At 35.3% G+C, this 16,818-nt stretch overlaps 3 protein-coding genes across 3 annotated transcripts; all 3 read right to left on the bottom strand.

Moving 5' to 3' along the window:
- Positions 1-5,301: 5,301 nt before the first annotated feature.
- LOC113774840 (uncharacterized acetyltransferase At3g50280-like) lies at positions 5,302-7,134 on the bottom strand. Its single transcript, XM_027319473.1, has one exon. The coding sequence runs from the start codon at positions 6,958-6,960 to the stop codon at positions 5,596-5,598; it is 1,365 nt and encodes a 454-aa protein (XP_027175274.1). The 5' UTR covers positions 6,961-7,134; the 3' UTR covers positions 5,302-5,595.
- Positions 7,135-9,443: 2,309 nt separating this feature from the next.
- Positions 9,444-10,426, bottom strand: LOC113775912. The gene is made up of 2 exons (XM_027320962.1): positions 10,269-10,426; positions 9,444-10,134 (listed from the first exon to the last, which is right to left on the bottom strand). Exons 1-2 carry the CDS (start codon positions 10,308-10,310, stop codon positions 9,613-9,615), a joined length of 564 nt encoding a protein of 187 aa, XP_027176763.1. The 5' UTR covers positions 10,311-10,426; the 3' UTR covers positions 9,444-9,612.
- LOC113774028 (protein ALP1-like) lies at positions 10,269-11,199 on the bottom strand. The gene is made up of 3 exons (XM_027318606.1): positions 10,999-11,199; positions 10,693-10,918; positions 10,269-10,607 (listed from the first exon to the last, which is right to left on the bottom strand). The coding sequence occupies exons 1-3, from the start codon at positions 11,197-11,199 to the stop codon at positions 10,438-10,440; spliced, it is 597 nt and encodes a 198-aa protein (XP_027174407.1). The 3' UTR covers positions 10,269-10,437.
- Between the last annotated feature and the right edge of the window lie 5,619 nt (positions 11,200-16,818).

The following is a 16,818-nucleotide window of genomic DNA, read 5'->3' as shown; positions in this document are numbered from 1 at the left end:
TTCTCCAGATTTGATTGATACAAAGGAATTCACAGCCACACCATTTCCCCGTAGAATTAGGATTTTCCTTCTTCTACTCGATTGAGTGTTCCTTTTAATATAGTTGAGTCTTCTTATTTTCCAGCAATCTTTTGAGTCTAAATTGAGTTATATTTTGTAGGTAATTCAGGCTTTTGCGTCGTGTTTCCTTAAATTTCTCAAATCCTAAATTGGCAACTTTCTTGTGGGTTCGATTGGTTAGTTTTTTTATTCACCTTGAGAAAATTCTAATTTCTTCAAGAAGATTGATTAAAAGTCTTGAGAACTTAATTGATAAGATTATTAGAGTGTAATACATTTGAGTGATATACAGGAGTTGAATGGATACACGTAAGGAAGTGCATGAGGTATTCTTTGTTCCACTAGCCATTGTTGCAGGTTGAAACAACAATGTCTATTGGAGGTGAAGGGAGTTCCTAGCTGAATGACTTTAATCTTATGATTTAGTCAATGAAGAAAGAATTTTTAGATGATGCTTTCAAGCCACTCCACCATCGGCCTGATCGAATGGCGAATAATAGTGCCAAAAGAAAGGGTACTACTCAACCTTATTCCAATTATCAATCTAATCATGAGAGGTTGCAGTATCCATGGAAGGAGGAGAAGTTTCAATCCATTTCTTCTAAACCTAAGCATAAGGATGAGTCATCTATGGCGGAGTCATGTGAGCGTATAGTGGAGACCTTTCTAGCACCATACATTGATCAACATAGACGAATGAAGGTTTCAAAGAGCTGCCATCAAGATGAAATTCCTATGGAGAAATCTGTTGAGTTCATTGTTCATAAAGGAGAATCTTATTTTGTACCACTATTGGTTAAGAAGGTTGATGTGGAAGAGAATCCAAACATCAAGCATGATGGGAAAGTACTTGAAGTTCAGTCTACATTAGCTAGTAATCAAGGGCTAGTTGGAGAGAAGAGTGGGATTCGAGATAGCAGTGTGATCCATGAGGTAAAATTTGAGGGTAAGAAAGAGGTAAAACTCGAGGAAAGCGTGAAAGAAAAAAGGAGCGAAGATTCAAGTGAGTCGAGGGAGATACATGAGAAAGAAAGTAAGTTGAATTCGTGTGTTAAAACAAGTGGGTGTGAGTTAACTTTGAGAGTTGAGCAAAGAGTGTTTGTTCTTATGACTAACCATCCTTATTTTGTTTTGCCAAGTATATTTGTTGATTTTGGGCAAGTGAGTAGATTACTTGACATGCTGAATTGTGGAGTTGTGCATCCATGCTGTCCATTTATAGAGAGTTGCAACACATTTGCTATCCTACCTACTCAAGGGATTAGAGTTTTCTATGGAGAAAACTTACTGCTGCATCATTTCCATTCATTATATTGTCTTTATCTAATTTTGATGGGACGTTAATTCTGATTATCTTGTTTTGATGATTGTAGGCTTGGAAGTTATGTCCATTGAAAGATGTTCGATAATTAAAGGACTAGCGAACGTAATGCAAAGTGGATTTAGTTTCGTGATGTGACATGATTTGAATGCAAATGGTATATTTACTTGACATAAGATACTTTCGATAAAAAAGTACCTTTAGGTATTAAAAGAATTTTTAAATTATTTGATGAATATCATCCTATAAAATTAAGAGAAGAGTTTTTGATGTTAAAAGCACTTTTAGCAAAAGTTCAAATTTCGTACTTTACGATAACTTTTTGTGATTTAAAAAATAAAATATTAAATTTAATCATTTTATCCGATATTATGAACTAAATAAAGAAATAAATATATTTAAAATTTTTTAAATTACTCATTATCCAATACAATATGTACTTACTGAACTATTTCTCCAAACAATATATTTAAAAGTATTTAAACACTTAATAAATACTATTTTTAAAAACTCTATTAAGGAAGTATTGTTCAATGAGTTACAACAACCCCGTGTATTCTGGATTTTAATGATAGGCATTTGACAACATGCCCGCAATTTCACACACTTGATGTTTATGGCCTATTCGGATTGAAGATCATTTGACAAAACAAAAAATTATTTAAGATGCATCATGATGAAATTTCAATAAATCATGATGGAATTCTAAGATAAGCACAACTTCATCCATAGAATCTAACTTTTAGCTAGTTTGCACCCTGAGAGAAAATTATGAGCACAATTTATTCCAACGTCTTCTATAAATAACTTGCCAATATCTCATGATGAATTCTAAGGTAAACACAACTTCGTCTGTCTAATCCAATGAAGCCTTTAGCTAGTCTGGACAAAGAGGGGTAATTATAAGTACAACTCATTCTGTAGTTTCCAAGTTAGCTAAGTATCCTTCCTCGTAAGGTTTAAAGCCTCTCATCTGACCCCCAAAAAAAAAAAAAATCTGCCACTTGACTTTTAGCAGAGACCAAAACCGTACGCTTGTGCATGAATTAGAATTTGACAAGTGTACTGATAAAAATCTAGTATCCACATATGTTCGCACCATATCCAATCATAAGCTTTGCTCCTTAGCCACTGCTGAGTGCAAAACACAAATTAAGCAGCAAAAGAAAAATGGAGGGGTCTAAATTTGCTCCTACCTATTTTAATTCAACACTAATATAACATAAATAACCGAGTATATCGTGCATTAGCTTTTAATATTTTAATTCCTATTTTGTCTTTTAATACTTAAACTCAATTTTCCATGGTAGAAACATTCGTTTAAATTTCTCCTCCATTAAACATCTTCCATGATGGAACTATTCGTTTTCCGTGATAAAATTATCACTGTAGGGCATAGTAGAGAAAAATCATTTGTTTGGACTTTCAAGTACTTTAAGCATACATTTTCTTGAAATTAGGAGGTAAGGCTTTACGTTTCGTCGTTTCCCTCCGGCATGTTTTCATTTTCAAGTTATATAATAGAATGATTTTTTTTTTTGAAAATTAATACACACACACACACATATATTTATTTATTTATTTGTGCTCTACAAAACAAAATTGCCAACTCCAATTTACACCCTCAATGTTTTGCCTCAATTCTAATCTTGCACCCTCAATTTTTATTTTGTACACTTGGTACCCTAAAGTGACATCTTTCGCCACGTTTTACTAAAAACTTTTTTCTTGTATGTATTCCAGTATTCCACCTTAAAATTATCTATTTGCTGAAATTACTATACTCCAACTGACTTTCAAAGCATGTAAACAATGTGTGATAAGCTACGTCCTTTTTTTTTCTGAAAGTATTGAAGTTTGGCATCATTCTTTAAATATTAAAAAAAAAGTCGAAAAAGGGGATGAGTGATCCTTCCCACCCCCCCCCAAAAAAAAAACACAAAAACACCAACCACCACATTTTGTTAACTTTAGAGTGAAGGAGATCCTATATAGTAAAAGGTGAGGGTGTAGTGTAGATTTAGTCTTTCATAACAAAATGCTTATTCCAATGTTCAGAACTGAGAAATGTTATGATTGAAATGCAGATACTGTTTTATGGGTAATGGTAATTGCATTGAAATAAGTAGACTTTATTTGACCTGACGTAGCCCTTGGAGTTTACTACTATGTCTTCTCATAGATAATACATTTCTTGCCGCAATTCTGGTACTTGATATTTTATACAGTCACACGATGTTAAATGAAGATCTTGGCAGATTTTAGAGCAATTGCAAGGTAAGGTAAATAATCAAATGCAGCAAAATGTTGGTTTAATAGAAATACAACATGTCTCTAGTCAAAACAAAAAATAAAAGTACAACCTCATATTTTACAAATATGTCACCAATTCCAAACCTCACACATGCTAGTTTCAATGTTTGTAGCCCTTTTTTTTTTGTTCTAACTTGTAATCTTCTATTTTTTAAGACAGGATTCTGTCCAATTCTGTCAAATTCCAAAACCTCACACATGCTAGTTTCAGTGTTTGCAGCTCTTTTTTTTTTTTTTTTTCTTGTTCTATCCTGTAATCTTCTATCCTTTTAAGACAGGAGGACGAGGGAGGGTGAGGAGAGAGGTGCAAGGAGGGGGAAAGAGGTGGTTGTAGTGCGTTGTAGTGGATGATGGTTTTCAATTTTTAAAAATTATTCTAAAAAATTAAATTTTAAAAATATCTCAAAATATATTCTCAAAAACTCAAAAAAAAATCTAACTATTTACAGTAAAAATTTTTTACATACATTATTACAGTAAAATTTTTCAAAAACACCCAAAAAAAGGTACCTAATCTATTGTATGTGATTGTTTTGGGAATTTAGGAACTTTATCTAAGCATGATGTTCAGAAGGGTAAAATTTACACCTCTCTGCCCATTGATGTAGATCTATCAATAAAACAATGCAATTTTATCTATGAATATTATTATTTTGCTTCCCGCTTTTTCTCTTTTTTTTTTTTTTTAATCTAACGGGTTTTTTTTAATCTATGAAAAGACTCCAAACCCTACAAAGGATACGCGGGAAGATAAGCATTTTGGAGTTGAAACAAGAATCTCCTAGTTACCTTACTGATGTTTTCATCAACTAAGTTATCTTGCTAATGTAGGGGGGGATAGGTTGGGTGGTATAGAGGGAGGAAGTGTAAGTGAAAGGTCTCAGGTTTGAGACCTCCCACCTACACCCGAAAAAAAAAATTATCTTGCTAGTGTCTCTATCAACTAAGTCTCAGGAACTTAGTAAATACTTGTATCATGGTCGTAATACACACTCAAACGTATGACTTAAAAAAATTTTGTATTTTGTACGTTTCAAAAATGTTACAAAAAATACTTATATTTTTCAACTAAATGTATAAAATATGTAATAGACTATTGGCATATTATACATCATGAATCATATTTTAATTTTTGAAAATTTCTAAAGTTTGAGTAAAATTAATAACATACCTTTCAAGATATATACAAATTAGTAACAACATATGCAATGGTTTCCATAGATTCATACCAAAAAAAAAAATAATTAGTTAACAAGATTTTAATAAATTTAACATCGCATAAGTAGGATGAGAATTAAAAATGATATGAATATAGTAACATCTTCAAAAATTATAGTAACTTTACATGTGTTTTTGGTTTCATAACTTTCAAATATATTTGTATCACTTACATATGAATTTATATGTGTAATTTTCTATATTTGTTTGACTTTTTGCACTGAATTTTTAATATTTTTTTAAAAAATTCATATAATATATATGTGTATAATATATCCTATTATAACTGTCCCGTGTTTTAGTAACTGTGTTGTCAAATAACTTCTGTCAAGTAACTTAAGATCGAATAGTAACAAACACTAACGTGTTATTGCTACTAAAACGCTGAATAAAAAATTTGGCCACCAATTTATGAAACAAAACATTATTGTAGAAGATAAAGTGCAATATGCCTCCACTACAAGCACAAACTGGCATAAACAAACCCAAATTAGAGTCAATAACACACCCACATTTTTTTCCCCTTGACTGCATTCCATTTTGCAGTCTTTAAAATTCAGACTAAAAATATCTGAATGTGAACATCAGAATTCATAGTGCTGCCGTTCCATGTCTCCTAGAGGGATGGTGAGCCCATTTCTTGATCTTATGGAATGATTACCAGGATCATTTCAAAGGGGACTTTATAACGAGACATTCTCCATGAATTCCTGGTCAGATTCAAGAAAACTCATACTTTGTGGTGGAAGACAAACCTCCACATCCATGCTTCCTCCACCTTCTCTTCCAGGAAACAACGTTATTTTCCCATCTGGTTTGTTGGCAAAACCACTTCGAACTGCTAATGCTTTGCCAAGTCCAAATTCACTCCCATAAACATTGAACCTGGGAGAACTTCCAATTTGGATCCTGTTGGAAAACCGGCCAATCCAAACTATAAAGGGCGATTTCACCCATGATTCAACCCATTCGCGTATACTTCTGTCCGTTTGATTGATCACCAGCTCGTGCAATTTCCAGGCGGCCCATCCTAGTCCATTTGTCAGCAATTCACCACAAGTAGTTGTTACTGCCACTACCTGCACACAGTTACCCAAATATTCCTCGGACAAGGGTGGATTTATCCTTAACCTGCTGTTTACAGACGTTCCAGCACTCGTCTGTTGATCAGATGGCATGTTTCGAGCCCTGGTGATACACCTCCAAAGGAGAGCTGACAGTGCCTGGAAGGTAGAAATAGTGGTGGAGTTGCATTCAGCATTTGCTTTTGCTTTGAGTTTCGCCAATGACTCTGCTGAAAAGTGGAAATACCTTTCCAGCAACTCAGGGGTTTGAAATCTGCTGATGAATTCATCATGGTGAGCAAATGGAAGGCTGATAACAGGGGATCTGTGTCCCTCAGGAAACCAACGTTTCAAAATAGGTGGTCTGGAGATGGTTGAAATTTGCCCCTTGGCATTGAACACCTCGGACCATGTGTTGATGAAATGCCAAAATGACGTCCCATCCACCAGCAAATGGTTGGTTGACCATCCAATGAAGATGCCATCCTTTAACTCTGTCACCTGAATGCTCATCAAAGACATGGAATGACCATCATGGTTGACTGCACCAACATGATCAAAGAATGAATATACAATTTTGGGCATATAGATAGGTGTGAGAATATCGTCAATAGTCAAGTCTACTGATGCGTGAACAAATTTAGCTCCAGGAAGATTCGTGCAATCAACATAGATGGAATAAATTGGAGGATTTTCCTGTTTTAGAGTTGCAAGGCGTCCAGCTAAGGGATAGAAATGAACCAAGGTAAGCGAAAGAGATTCTTTGAGCTTCTGCAAGAAGTCCTTCATTTTCCCCTCACTATCAAAAGCCGGAGGCTTGGCAAAAAGGAGGCCTTTTTGGTTGTAGTGTATTGAGGCCAGTGACAGATCCCATGGTGCAAAGTATATTCGCTGCTCTGAATCTTGTGGAATGTATTTTGGTTGGACAAGACATTCAGAGACGTAATGAATAAAGGGATGAGACGTAATGCATTTTGCGGCCATAGTTCAGATCTCAACTCTTTCACAGTTTAAATCCAAGAACCTATTCCCTTCTGGAACTTTGGCAAGAATACTACAATTACTCATAGCAATTTCTACGCTGGTAGACCTTGGCCCAGGATCTAATAATAGAGTGCTGGGACACTATATCACATAAATAGTAAGATACATCATATACCCATTCAGTGAACCAACGCGCTTTGGCGGCCACCAAAAAAGGGAAAAGGATTAAGTCCCTTTTTGACTATAGGTTGAAGGTTCGACTTACAGTGAATGGACCGTCCCTTCTAACCTAATTAATACAGGCCAAAGAAAGTATATAAAAATAATTTTGGGGTTAATTCCAATAAACCCCTTCAAAAAATACCTCTTTCTCACATATATCCGTGAATGTCTAGTTGAATCAATTCACTCCTTGTACTATTACAAATTTCTCAATCACGTATAATTGGGTTAGACAGTTTAATTTTGTACTGAATTTGGGCATGTTAACGCACATGGATTGCTAACTGACCAAACTACCCTTTCCTACTATATAAATTTCATATTTTTGGTCCTATAAAGGGCCAAAGGACTTTTACATGCTATATAAATTTTTGCAATAAAGTTTTAACCAAACTTTTGAACTAATAAAACTAAATCAAGAAGAACTGTGAACGTTAAATTTATTATAAAAACTTTTCCACTCACAAAAATATGAATTACAATATCCTTAAAATCATGCTTTTCAATATATTTTTTGTCATTGTAACAAAGATACCGAAAATATGTAGCCATAAGATAATATATAGAAAGATAAACTTCAATTATGATTAACTAAAAGCCGCACAAAATTAAATTTTTTAGCAATAGGAGGATAACTAAATAATTTAAGAAAATTTTTCATCAACAGCGGCTAGTCTAAAAAAATTAGCAATTAAGGACTAAAGAGAAATTTAGTCAATTCATGAAATCATGTGCATTGCATATGCTAAATTCAATCCGAAATTGGGTTGCCGTTCCCAATTGTAACCTGATTGGGAAAATTATAGTACTAAGGAGGTGGATTGGTTCATTTATACATTCAGAGAAACAATTTGAGGAAGACGTATTGTTTGAAGGGGTTTATTGGAATGACCCCAAAGTTTTAAATCAAACAGGAGGGAGAGCAATTAATCTAAGCTTGCTAGTATAGCATATATCTGATTTAATATTTGATACGTGGATCGCAATCCAAAACAAAAAAAAAAAAAAAATTGATCTGCATCGAGTTGCCCGTTTTGAGAAATGATTTGACCCATTCCCGAAAATGGGTCTCACGTCTTTTAAGGCCCCATAGCATAAGGAGAAAGGGCTCAAGGATTCTTGCTATGGCTCAAGAAGTCCTTATGCTACAAGTGAAAGTTCTTTATTTTTCTCTAGCACTTCTAGAACACTATTGATACCAGAGTCCTGCTTAACAAAAAACGTCCTCCTCCAAGTGAAGTCCTCTGCTTTTTCATAATGACTAAGATAAAGTATAGTTACCTAATCCAAACGTAATAACAAAGATATAATTTAGCTATCTAATCTAAACTAACTGGCGAAGTTGTAAGTGATTTAAATAACCTGCTCTTCAGACATTCAAACCACAAGGACTATTATATGTGAAAACACAAACAGGACATTCATCCACATTATATCAAGAAAGAACCTGCAATTTCACGAAATCTTTCAGTGTATCGAGGCACCAAGCAACAAAAAGAAAATATATATACACCCGAAGATTTTTCCAGCTTTTACAAGCGGCAAACAGGCAGCAAAATATGAAGACTAAGGGTCCGTTTGGTTGGACTGAAAATATTTTCCCATCGAAGTCATTTTCCTGGAAAATCACTTCCTTCCCCATAATTTTCCAGTGTTTGGTTATTAAGTGAAAATATTTTCCAAATTCCTTTTTTCATAATTTTCCGGTGTTTGGTTTGTTACTGAAAATATTTTCTGATATATTTGTTGATATGTTGCAAATATTTTTTTTACTCTCAAAACATTTATTTCATTACAAGTTAATTTTAGTTTCTATCCATTATAATCAAATTATCATTTCTATAAAATATCTATTCATATTATACCATGAATTCTTAAATGGAATTATTAATGGAATCTTGGATTTATTCATAATTTGTTAATTCTTGCTGCCGACCAATGGAGCTTTCGATTAGCAAAGTCCAAGGCCAATTACCAATAAACCACCTTAATATGTACAGCAGCTCAGTACAGAGACAGAGACTGCTGGTGCTAGGCCAAAAATTTAGCATCATGCAGCCTTGTGCAAATGTCAATCCACAAAGAGGAGTTCTAGCAGAGTAGCACTTTCACCCTCATCCATATTGCCAAAGAGAAATGAAAACCTGTGCCAGAGCCTGTTAAGATGCAACCCCCTCCCAAAACAGCAATGCATGCGACTATTGCAGATCTTAGATTGGACCTCATAATGCCACACTCTGTTAAAGGCCATAAGCAAAAATTGTCCTCCTTCCTAAAGAAAACAAAATTCAGTTACATGCACTTCAGATTGCATACTAAACCCATGTACCATGGAATAAGCATGCTTGCTACAGAATATACAAAACTTCGCTAAAGACAACCAAAACTCCTCTCATGCCATCGAAGTAGAATTTGCAACTTCAAAGTACTTTATTCAACGCCCCAATCTTTCTTGAACCTCTCGAGAGAAATCAAACGAAGTCTTTGACTCTTCGCCATAAATGCTTTTCCTAGCTTCTCATTTTGCACCAAATGCTCGAATACCAAGTCCAGAAATTCTTCGCTATACCCTTCTATATTCATAATCTCTTCATGTAGTTGGTTGACATCAAGCTTGTTTGCACTAATTTTGTTCAAAGCAGCTGCCACTTCTCCAAGTTGTTGAGACATCTTTTCAATGTCTTCATTGCTGCGATTTCTTTTACGATGTTGTTTGGTTCCCGATGATGTTGCTCTCACTTCTGAGGATCTTGCACTAGTCACATCCTTTTGTTCTACACTTGTCTCTTCACTTGTCTCCACACTTGTCTTAGGAACAAATGGAGTTTCCAAATTCACATCGACAAATGATTTTGCAAAAGACCCGGTGGCCAGATCTTTCCCAACCACAACAGCCATTTCATCATACAACTCGATTTTATTCTGGATATACTTGTCATGACCTGGATTTTTCTGCGTAATCATAAACCAGAAATTTCAATCAACAATATAACAAATCCAATTTTGCACTAACAAATCCAGGTTTAGTGCAAAAATTCAAAAGAACAAGAAGTCCTCATTTGACATTCTTAACTCCATTAAATTACCTGGATATAGGCATGATACACACTAGGACTGGCCGTTATCATCTTCAAAGTATCATCCCAGCCAAATCCACTTTTTTCACGAATTTTTACTATGGTGGACCAAGATGATCGCACTGTTCTTAGATGATTTTCCACATGGTCTACCGAGCACGTAACCCCAAACTTATCTTTATTGTCGTTCGATGGTTGTTCGCAATGAGGAGTGACGAAGATTGAAAAGCTCTTTTTCATTTTGAGGGGGATTGTCATCATACTCCTTTAGGTGATATCGAACTCCAGAATAAGGAGGAATGAAACCGTTGCGAATGCCATATCCAGCATCTACAAGATAGTACTTGTCTAAAATTGAAAAAAAAAAGTTACTTTTGCCTAATCTAACAATGTTTTGCATAATTATACGACTCACATAAATTAAGACAAGTACCTTGCAGTACTTGTAGACCCCTTGGTCTTGTAAGAGCATCTTCAAGAACACGAGAATCGTGTGCCGATCCTTCCCAACCAGCAAGCACGTATGAAAACTTGAGGTCGAAAGAAATAGCAGCTAACACATTTTGAGTTGGGTAACCCTTTCGACCTCGAAATTTTCCTTGAATTTCAAGGGGTACACTTGCAACAACATGTGTCCCATCTATAGCCCCTACACAATCCTATTTTGTGATATCAATTAGATATAAAATAATTTCTACTATTTGAGTTAATTAATTTTTATACAAAGAACTAGACTTACAGCAAACCAGGGGTAGTATCTTCGACTATTACGGATCTCTCGTGGAGTCACACCATTTGGCAATTGTATTAAATCTGGATATAGTTTCAATATGGCATCAAGTACAATGGAAAAATAGCGGTGTATGGTTTCAGTTGACCTATACAAGTACCCCCCAACCACTCGAAACCTCAAATTATAGCCAACTATTTGCAGAAACATTAACAATTGCTCTCTCACTGACATATGAATGGTAGGTTGTAATAATCCTCTAATGGTGAGAGTATTTAGTAATTGGAAAAATGTAGTTTGGTCCATTCTAATTTGGTCTATGCAATACGAACTACTTCCATATAATATGCTATCCATGTAATCCTCTCTAGCTCGCTCCCTATTAACATGAGGTGGTTTAGGTATAACAACTGGAGTTTTATAGACTTCAAGAGCTGCATATCCTGCTGCTAGGACTGAAGTGGCAGCACCAATTACAATAGCATCCTCATCATCATCACTACCGGGATCCATCTATGAAAATTCACGTAGCAGTAGACTATTAGTAGTGTACCAGAAAAAGCTAGAGTAATGCAGGGGTCTCAATTGCAGAGTGATGCAGGGGTCTCAAATGCTCCTCAAAAGAAACTGATTGATCGTTCATGGGATATCTTGGGATTGACCTTTTAATTTAGAAACATATTATATCCTAGAACATTTTGGGCATCCATCAAATGTGGCACCAGATAATAAAGCGAAAAAAATGACATCTACAAAATCAAAATTCATGTCGGAGGATCAAACGAAAGAAGCTAGAGACAATTAAAACTACAAAAGAATCAGCCCGTGGCTTCACAAACTCAATGAATTCACTAAAACTTTTACAAATGGTCTAAAACCCCCAAAACTCAGAAGCCAAATTAATTCATTAGCATCAATCAAATCAGATTTAACCCTAATCAGGTAAGAACAAACTAAAACAAAAGCTATTGTAGGAACGGGAATCTAAAAATTCTAATGGTATCTAGGCATTTGCACATGCACTAGTGTTTCCAGAACAATGGCAGGATCATATAATACCTCTGCTTAACGTTGCTTACAGAATTTTCTATTGAATTAATAATACCCTTAATTTATCTAGCCAAGCAAGAATCACAGGCTATCATAAGCATATCATACCCCCTGCTTTTCTTATTTCGGAAATTTTTGTCTGGTCAAATCTATTATGAATTAGGAAATGTATTTGAGTTAGACGCAATTATCAATGAACTCTTGCAACACGCCATTGTTAGGGGACAAAACAGTGATAAGGTGACGAATAGCTTGCTCGTATAACCAATTAACCAAAAATGAATTTCTCCTTTCGTATCCAAAAAATTCTCCAGATATTGACAGCATATCTATGCAACCAATTGTAGGATTTGTTTATAGGCGGTACAGATACCACCTCCGCCACTATGGAATGGGCAATGGCGGAGCTTCTTCACAATCCAGACAAGATGGCAAAGGCAAAGCAAGAATTAAACCAAAAAATTGGCTTGTCAGAGTTGGAGAGAGAGAGAGAGAGAGAGGGAGATGATCTGTTACCTCCGAAATTGGGTCTTTGTCAGAGTTGGAGATGCCGCCTGCGAAGAAGGAGGGATTTGTTTGCTGATGAGATGTCGCCGGAGGCTTTTGGTTGGACTGAAAGCTTTTATTTGCCGGAGATGAGGAGATGTCGCTGCGAAAAAGAAGACTGCTTTTCAGGAAGGAAAATAACTTCACAAAGACAGATGAGGAAGTTGTTTTCCTCCGCTGGGTGTAATTGATTTTCTATCGGAAATTATTTTTCCAAAATAATTGACAACCAAACAAAAGAAAATATGGAAAATGTTTTCCGGAAAACCTTTTCCTTCCAAACAAACAGACCCTAAATGCACTTATTTTCAGGTTTTATTCCAAAAGTTGATTTCCTATGACCATATGCCCGATTATGTCCAAGTTTGTGCCAAATTCAGTTATTTTTAGATTTTATTCCAAAACTTGAGTTCCTATAATTATATGTATGATTATGTCCAAATTTGTTCACAAGGATTGTATGATTATTCTGGTTAAGCAATTGGCTAGGACAAAAACACTACTAACATGCAAAGAAGAATCCTGCTAGAGTTTAAACCCAAAAAAAAAAATCAAAATAAAAATGATGAACAAGATTACTTAATTTTTAAAAATTATGAAATAGTGTATTCTCTTGGATGGATTTTGAAATTTAGATAACAGCAGATGCCTGTATACAAAATTATCTGGTATTATTGTGAGATCCCCCTAAATGCAGGTTCCTAGAGAAACAGGCAAGTTTGACTGAAAAGTGATACTGTTTCAGTGAGAACATGGTCAAACTTTGTTGCACTTTTTCTGTTGACCAGCCTAAAAATAAGCAGTGTGAGACGTTTATGGACTAACTGGACGGGTCTATTTGTTATGACTCCATGACTTTCAGGGATTGTTTTGTTATTTTGCCAAATCATAGGGACAATCTCATAGTTTGGTCAAACCTCAAGGGATGTATATGTAATTAACAGTTAATTCCATCTTAGACAGATAAAGCCGAAGCACAAGAATTGCAACCAGTCAGCAGTTCCAGCAGTCAATAGTTATCAATTTAAATTCTCATATATTTAGTCCAATAATTCCCATTAACTCTTTTTTGCGCATGAAGGCTCCACAATAAATGAATGCTAAAAACTCCTATAACAGTTAAGCTGGTGCTCACATGACCACAAGCCTTTGTTGTATTGAATGAAGGACTTTAAAGTCTTTCAATACCAAACACTGCAGCCACCTGTTGTACAATTGGTTGTACTAATAGTGCTACAAAATATTAGAAGACCAACTTGTCCATAATGAGGCAGATGAAATTTATGAAGTCAATTCTTTACTCGATCGTGTAAAATGTTCACATTCTTGTATGAGCTATCACTGAAACTTGGGTACTAATAACATTTTAATTGTCCATCAAATTGACTTGTTAAGGTGCCTTTCCTTTTTTTCATTTCAAGTTAACTGGAATGGGGAACAAAGAAAATATCTAATTAAATGGCCATGAAATAAAGAGAGAGCAAGTTAGAACAGCTTACATCTACTTCAGGGTGTAAAGTAAGTTCAGCATAAACTTCATCTGTCCCTTGTTCTTCCTACAGAGCAAGCCAAAACAATGCACATAGTGATAAATGCAATGTAAAAGCACATCAGAATAAAGAACGACTATATACCAGAAGCATAACAGGATCCATTTTAGTAGAAAATCTCAGAAGACAAATCAAACAATTGTCTCCAACAGAAGAAAACAACAGTGAAAATGTACTCGAACCAAACAGAACTTAATACTAACGAAACTCAACAATTTCTATCCTGCAAGGAAAAGGGATTAGAGATCAAGTTTTACATAGTCCAGGTGACCCTGTGAAAGTAGAAAACTCTTTCCGCCTCACAAGGAACATCAACAATGGCTGCTGCACAAGCCCTTCCATACCTCATTCTAGCTCATTGTTTATATATATATATATATATATATATATATATATCATCTCCTAGGTGTAGCCAAACTATGCTTACAAAAAGTGCCTAAAGCAAAGCACCTACCCAGCTTGACTGCTCAGAAAACAGCCTAGCAGTGAACCTTAAAGGGAAAGAAAAAATATGTGATCTCCCGTTCTTTTGTTCCTCCACCCCCAAACCCCCACCCCCCCCCCCCTTCCTCCCTCCTACTAAAGCAAAGGCAAGTGAATAGCAGTATAGATATTATAACGAAAGGTTTGACTTCTTAGCCTTTCCCTCATTCCTCATATTTTGACTGAGCAACTTCAAAGGTTCACAAAATTGGACTAGTTAAAATTATAATAATAAAAAAATACAATAAAAACTCAAGACCATATTAACTTTGAACAGCAGATTTATACTGCCAAACTCTGCCATCTGGAATAACTTGTAACCAGCAAACCAAGCCATTTCCAGATAATGTACCAAGCAAGTTATATATGTGTCTCAATATTCAGCACATAAAACCAAAACCCCATCAAAGCTTCCCATTTCCACGAGAAGATACAAAAGTGAATTAGTAAACCCCAAATGTAAAATTAAAAAGAAAAACAGCTTACTCATTTTGAACAAAAGTACTTAGGTAATGAGAAGACTAACTAAGAAAAGGGGACAAACATTGAGCTACACATGAAAACCTTAGGAATTTCTTGGCAATTGCATGAGTCAAAGACTATTATAATCTCTTGGATAAACTCTTGAAACCAGAGATTGAGAAATACTGAACTGGACCTTTGAGTATGAGCAGGAACTTAACAGCGGTACAAAGGAAAATGAGAATGACCAATGGGTCTTTGAGGGGAGTTAATGGGGCATATGATTTTTTGCCTGCTAATCTGATGAGTTTAGACACCAAGAATAAGGACAAAAGGGAGCTAAGGTGTAGAGACGACTATCCAAAAAGTGCAAAAATTTGCAAAAGAGGAGAATCAAGCTTGTACAATATCTAAAATGAAATACAACTACAGAATTGGAATCTCAAATTATCTAGTTCAGGAAGAAGAAAAGGTCACACAGATGCAAAGCATCATAAAAGGAAAAGAACAAGTAAATGCTTTACCTGAATGACCACAAGGACTTTATGCAGATAATAGATACCATTCTCACTTGTTGTATACTAGGTTAATATTCAGTGAAATCACTGGAAGTTTGCAGACATTTGTTTATGCATTACATACAGGAATAACAGCAAGAACTAGTATTTGATTTCATGATTTTTTTACAACTTAGTAGACCTCCACAGAACTTTCAGTGCAGTCATTGCAGTCAGCTACGTTCCTTGTCTTTGCATTCTATCTCATCATATCACATTCTGCGAGATTGGAAAATCACCATTAATACCTAGGTGTATGTCCGGGATAATCCTTTGTTCCATAGCCCTGGGGCTATTTACAACTACACAATTAAGAATTCACATATGTACCAGTACTAGCACTGCATCAAAGATGCAGTCATCGATTCTCCCGAGAGGTCACAATTGCTGTGAGATATAAAAAGGCTTTTTTGTTCTGCTACTAGTACTTGCTCTGCTATTCTGCCCAAGCCAAGCAGCCGCCACCCCCTCCCTGCACAAAAGAAAAAAAAAATGATAAGAGAGCCACCTCTTCCAATGATGTTCTTGTAGATCTGTGAAAGAAAATATTTGGAATTTTGAAGTGGTTGTCCCCCTTTTGAAACTATGATCCTCCATCTACACCTTTCTGTTCATCCCTTTTGCAACCAATCCTAATGTGATGCTGATGTCTTTTTTCTCCCCCCCCCCACCACACACACACACACCAAAACAAACTGAAAAAAACCCAGTTCACCATGAAATCTCAATTCAAGAAGCTCCTGAACATTACTACTACTATTGTTTTAGTATTACTGATATTACTACTGCTGCTACTATTATTATTGTCACTTGCAATTATTTACTACACAAAAATATGTTCAACATGTATGATATGCAGACAGCAGAATCCCAACTCAATCTTAAGAGGTAAGATGCAGAAAGTTCTGCTGAGCCTGTGCTAACATCAAACTGAAATGTTAGTGCACCCAACAAAACCTATCCTAAAGGCATCTTCAAGGTTGGTTCCAGTTCTGAAAATTATTTATTATTACAAATATGGTTAAGCTTTCAAAGTAGCGGTAGTGCTAAGTCATCATAAACAAAAGGAAAAAATCTACATGCATTTTTGAGTAACCATGATCATTTCAAGATTGTTTCACTAAACAAATCACTTCAAGCAATAACTCTACTATGTGATACTAAAGTAAAAATACTGTAAT

Source organism: Coffea eugenioides, chromosome 6, assembly GCF_003713205.1.
Source record: "Coffea eugenioides isolate CCC68of chromosome 6, Ceug_1.0, whole genome shotgun sequence".
NCBI lineage: Eukaryota > Viridiplantae > Streptophyta > Magnoliopsida > Gentianales > Rubiaceae > Coffea > Coffea eugenioides.
The sequence above is the reverse complement of the archived record's forward strand: the minus strand, read 5'-3'. Positions and strand labels throughout refer to the sequence as shown.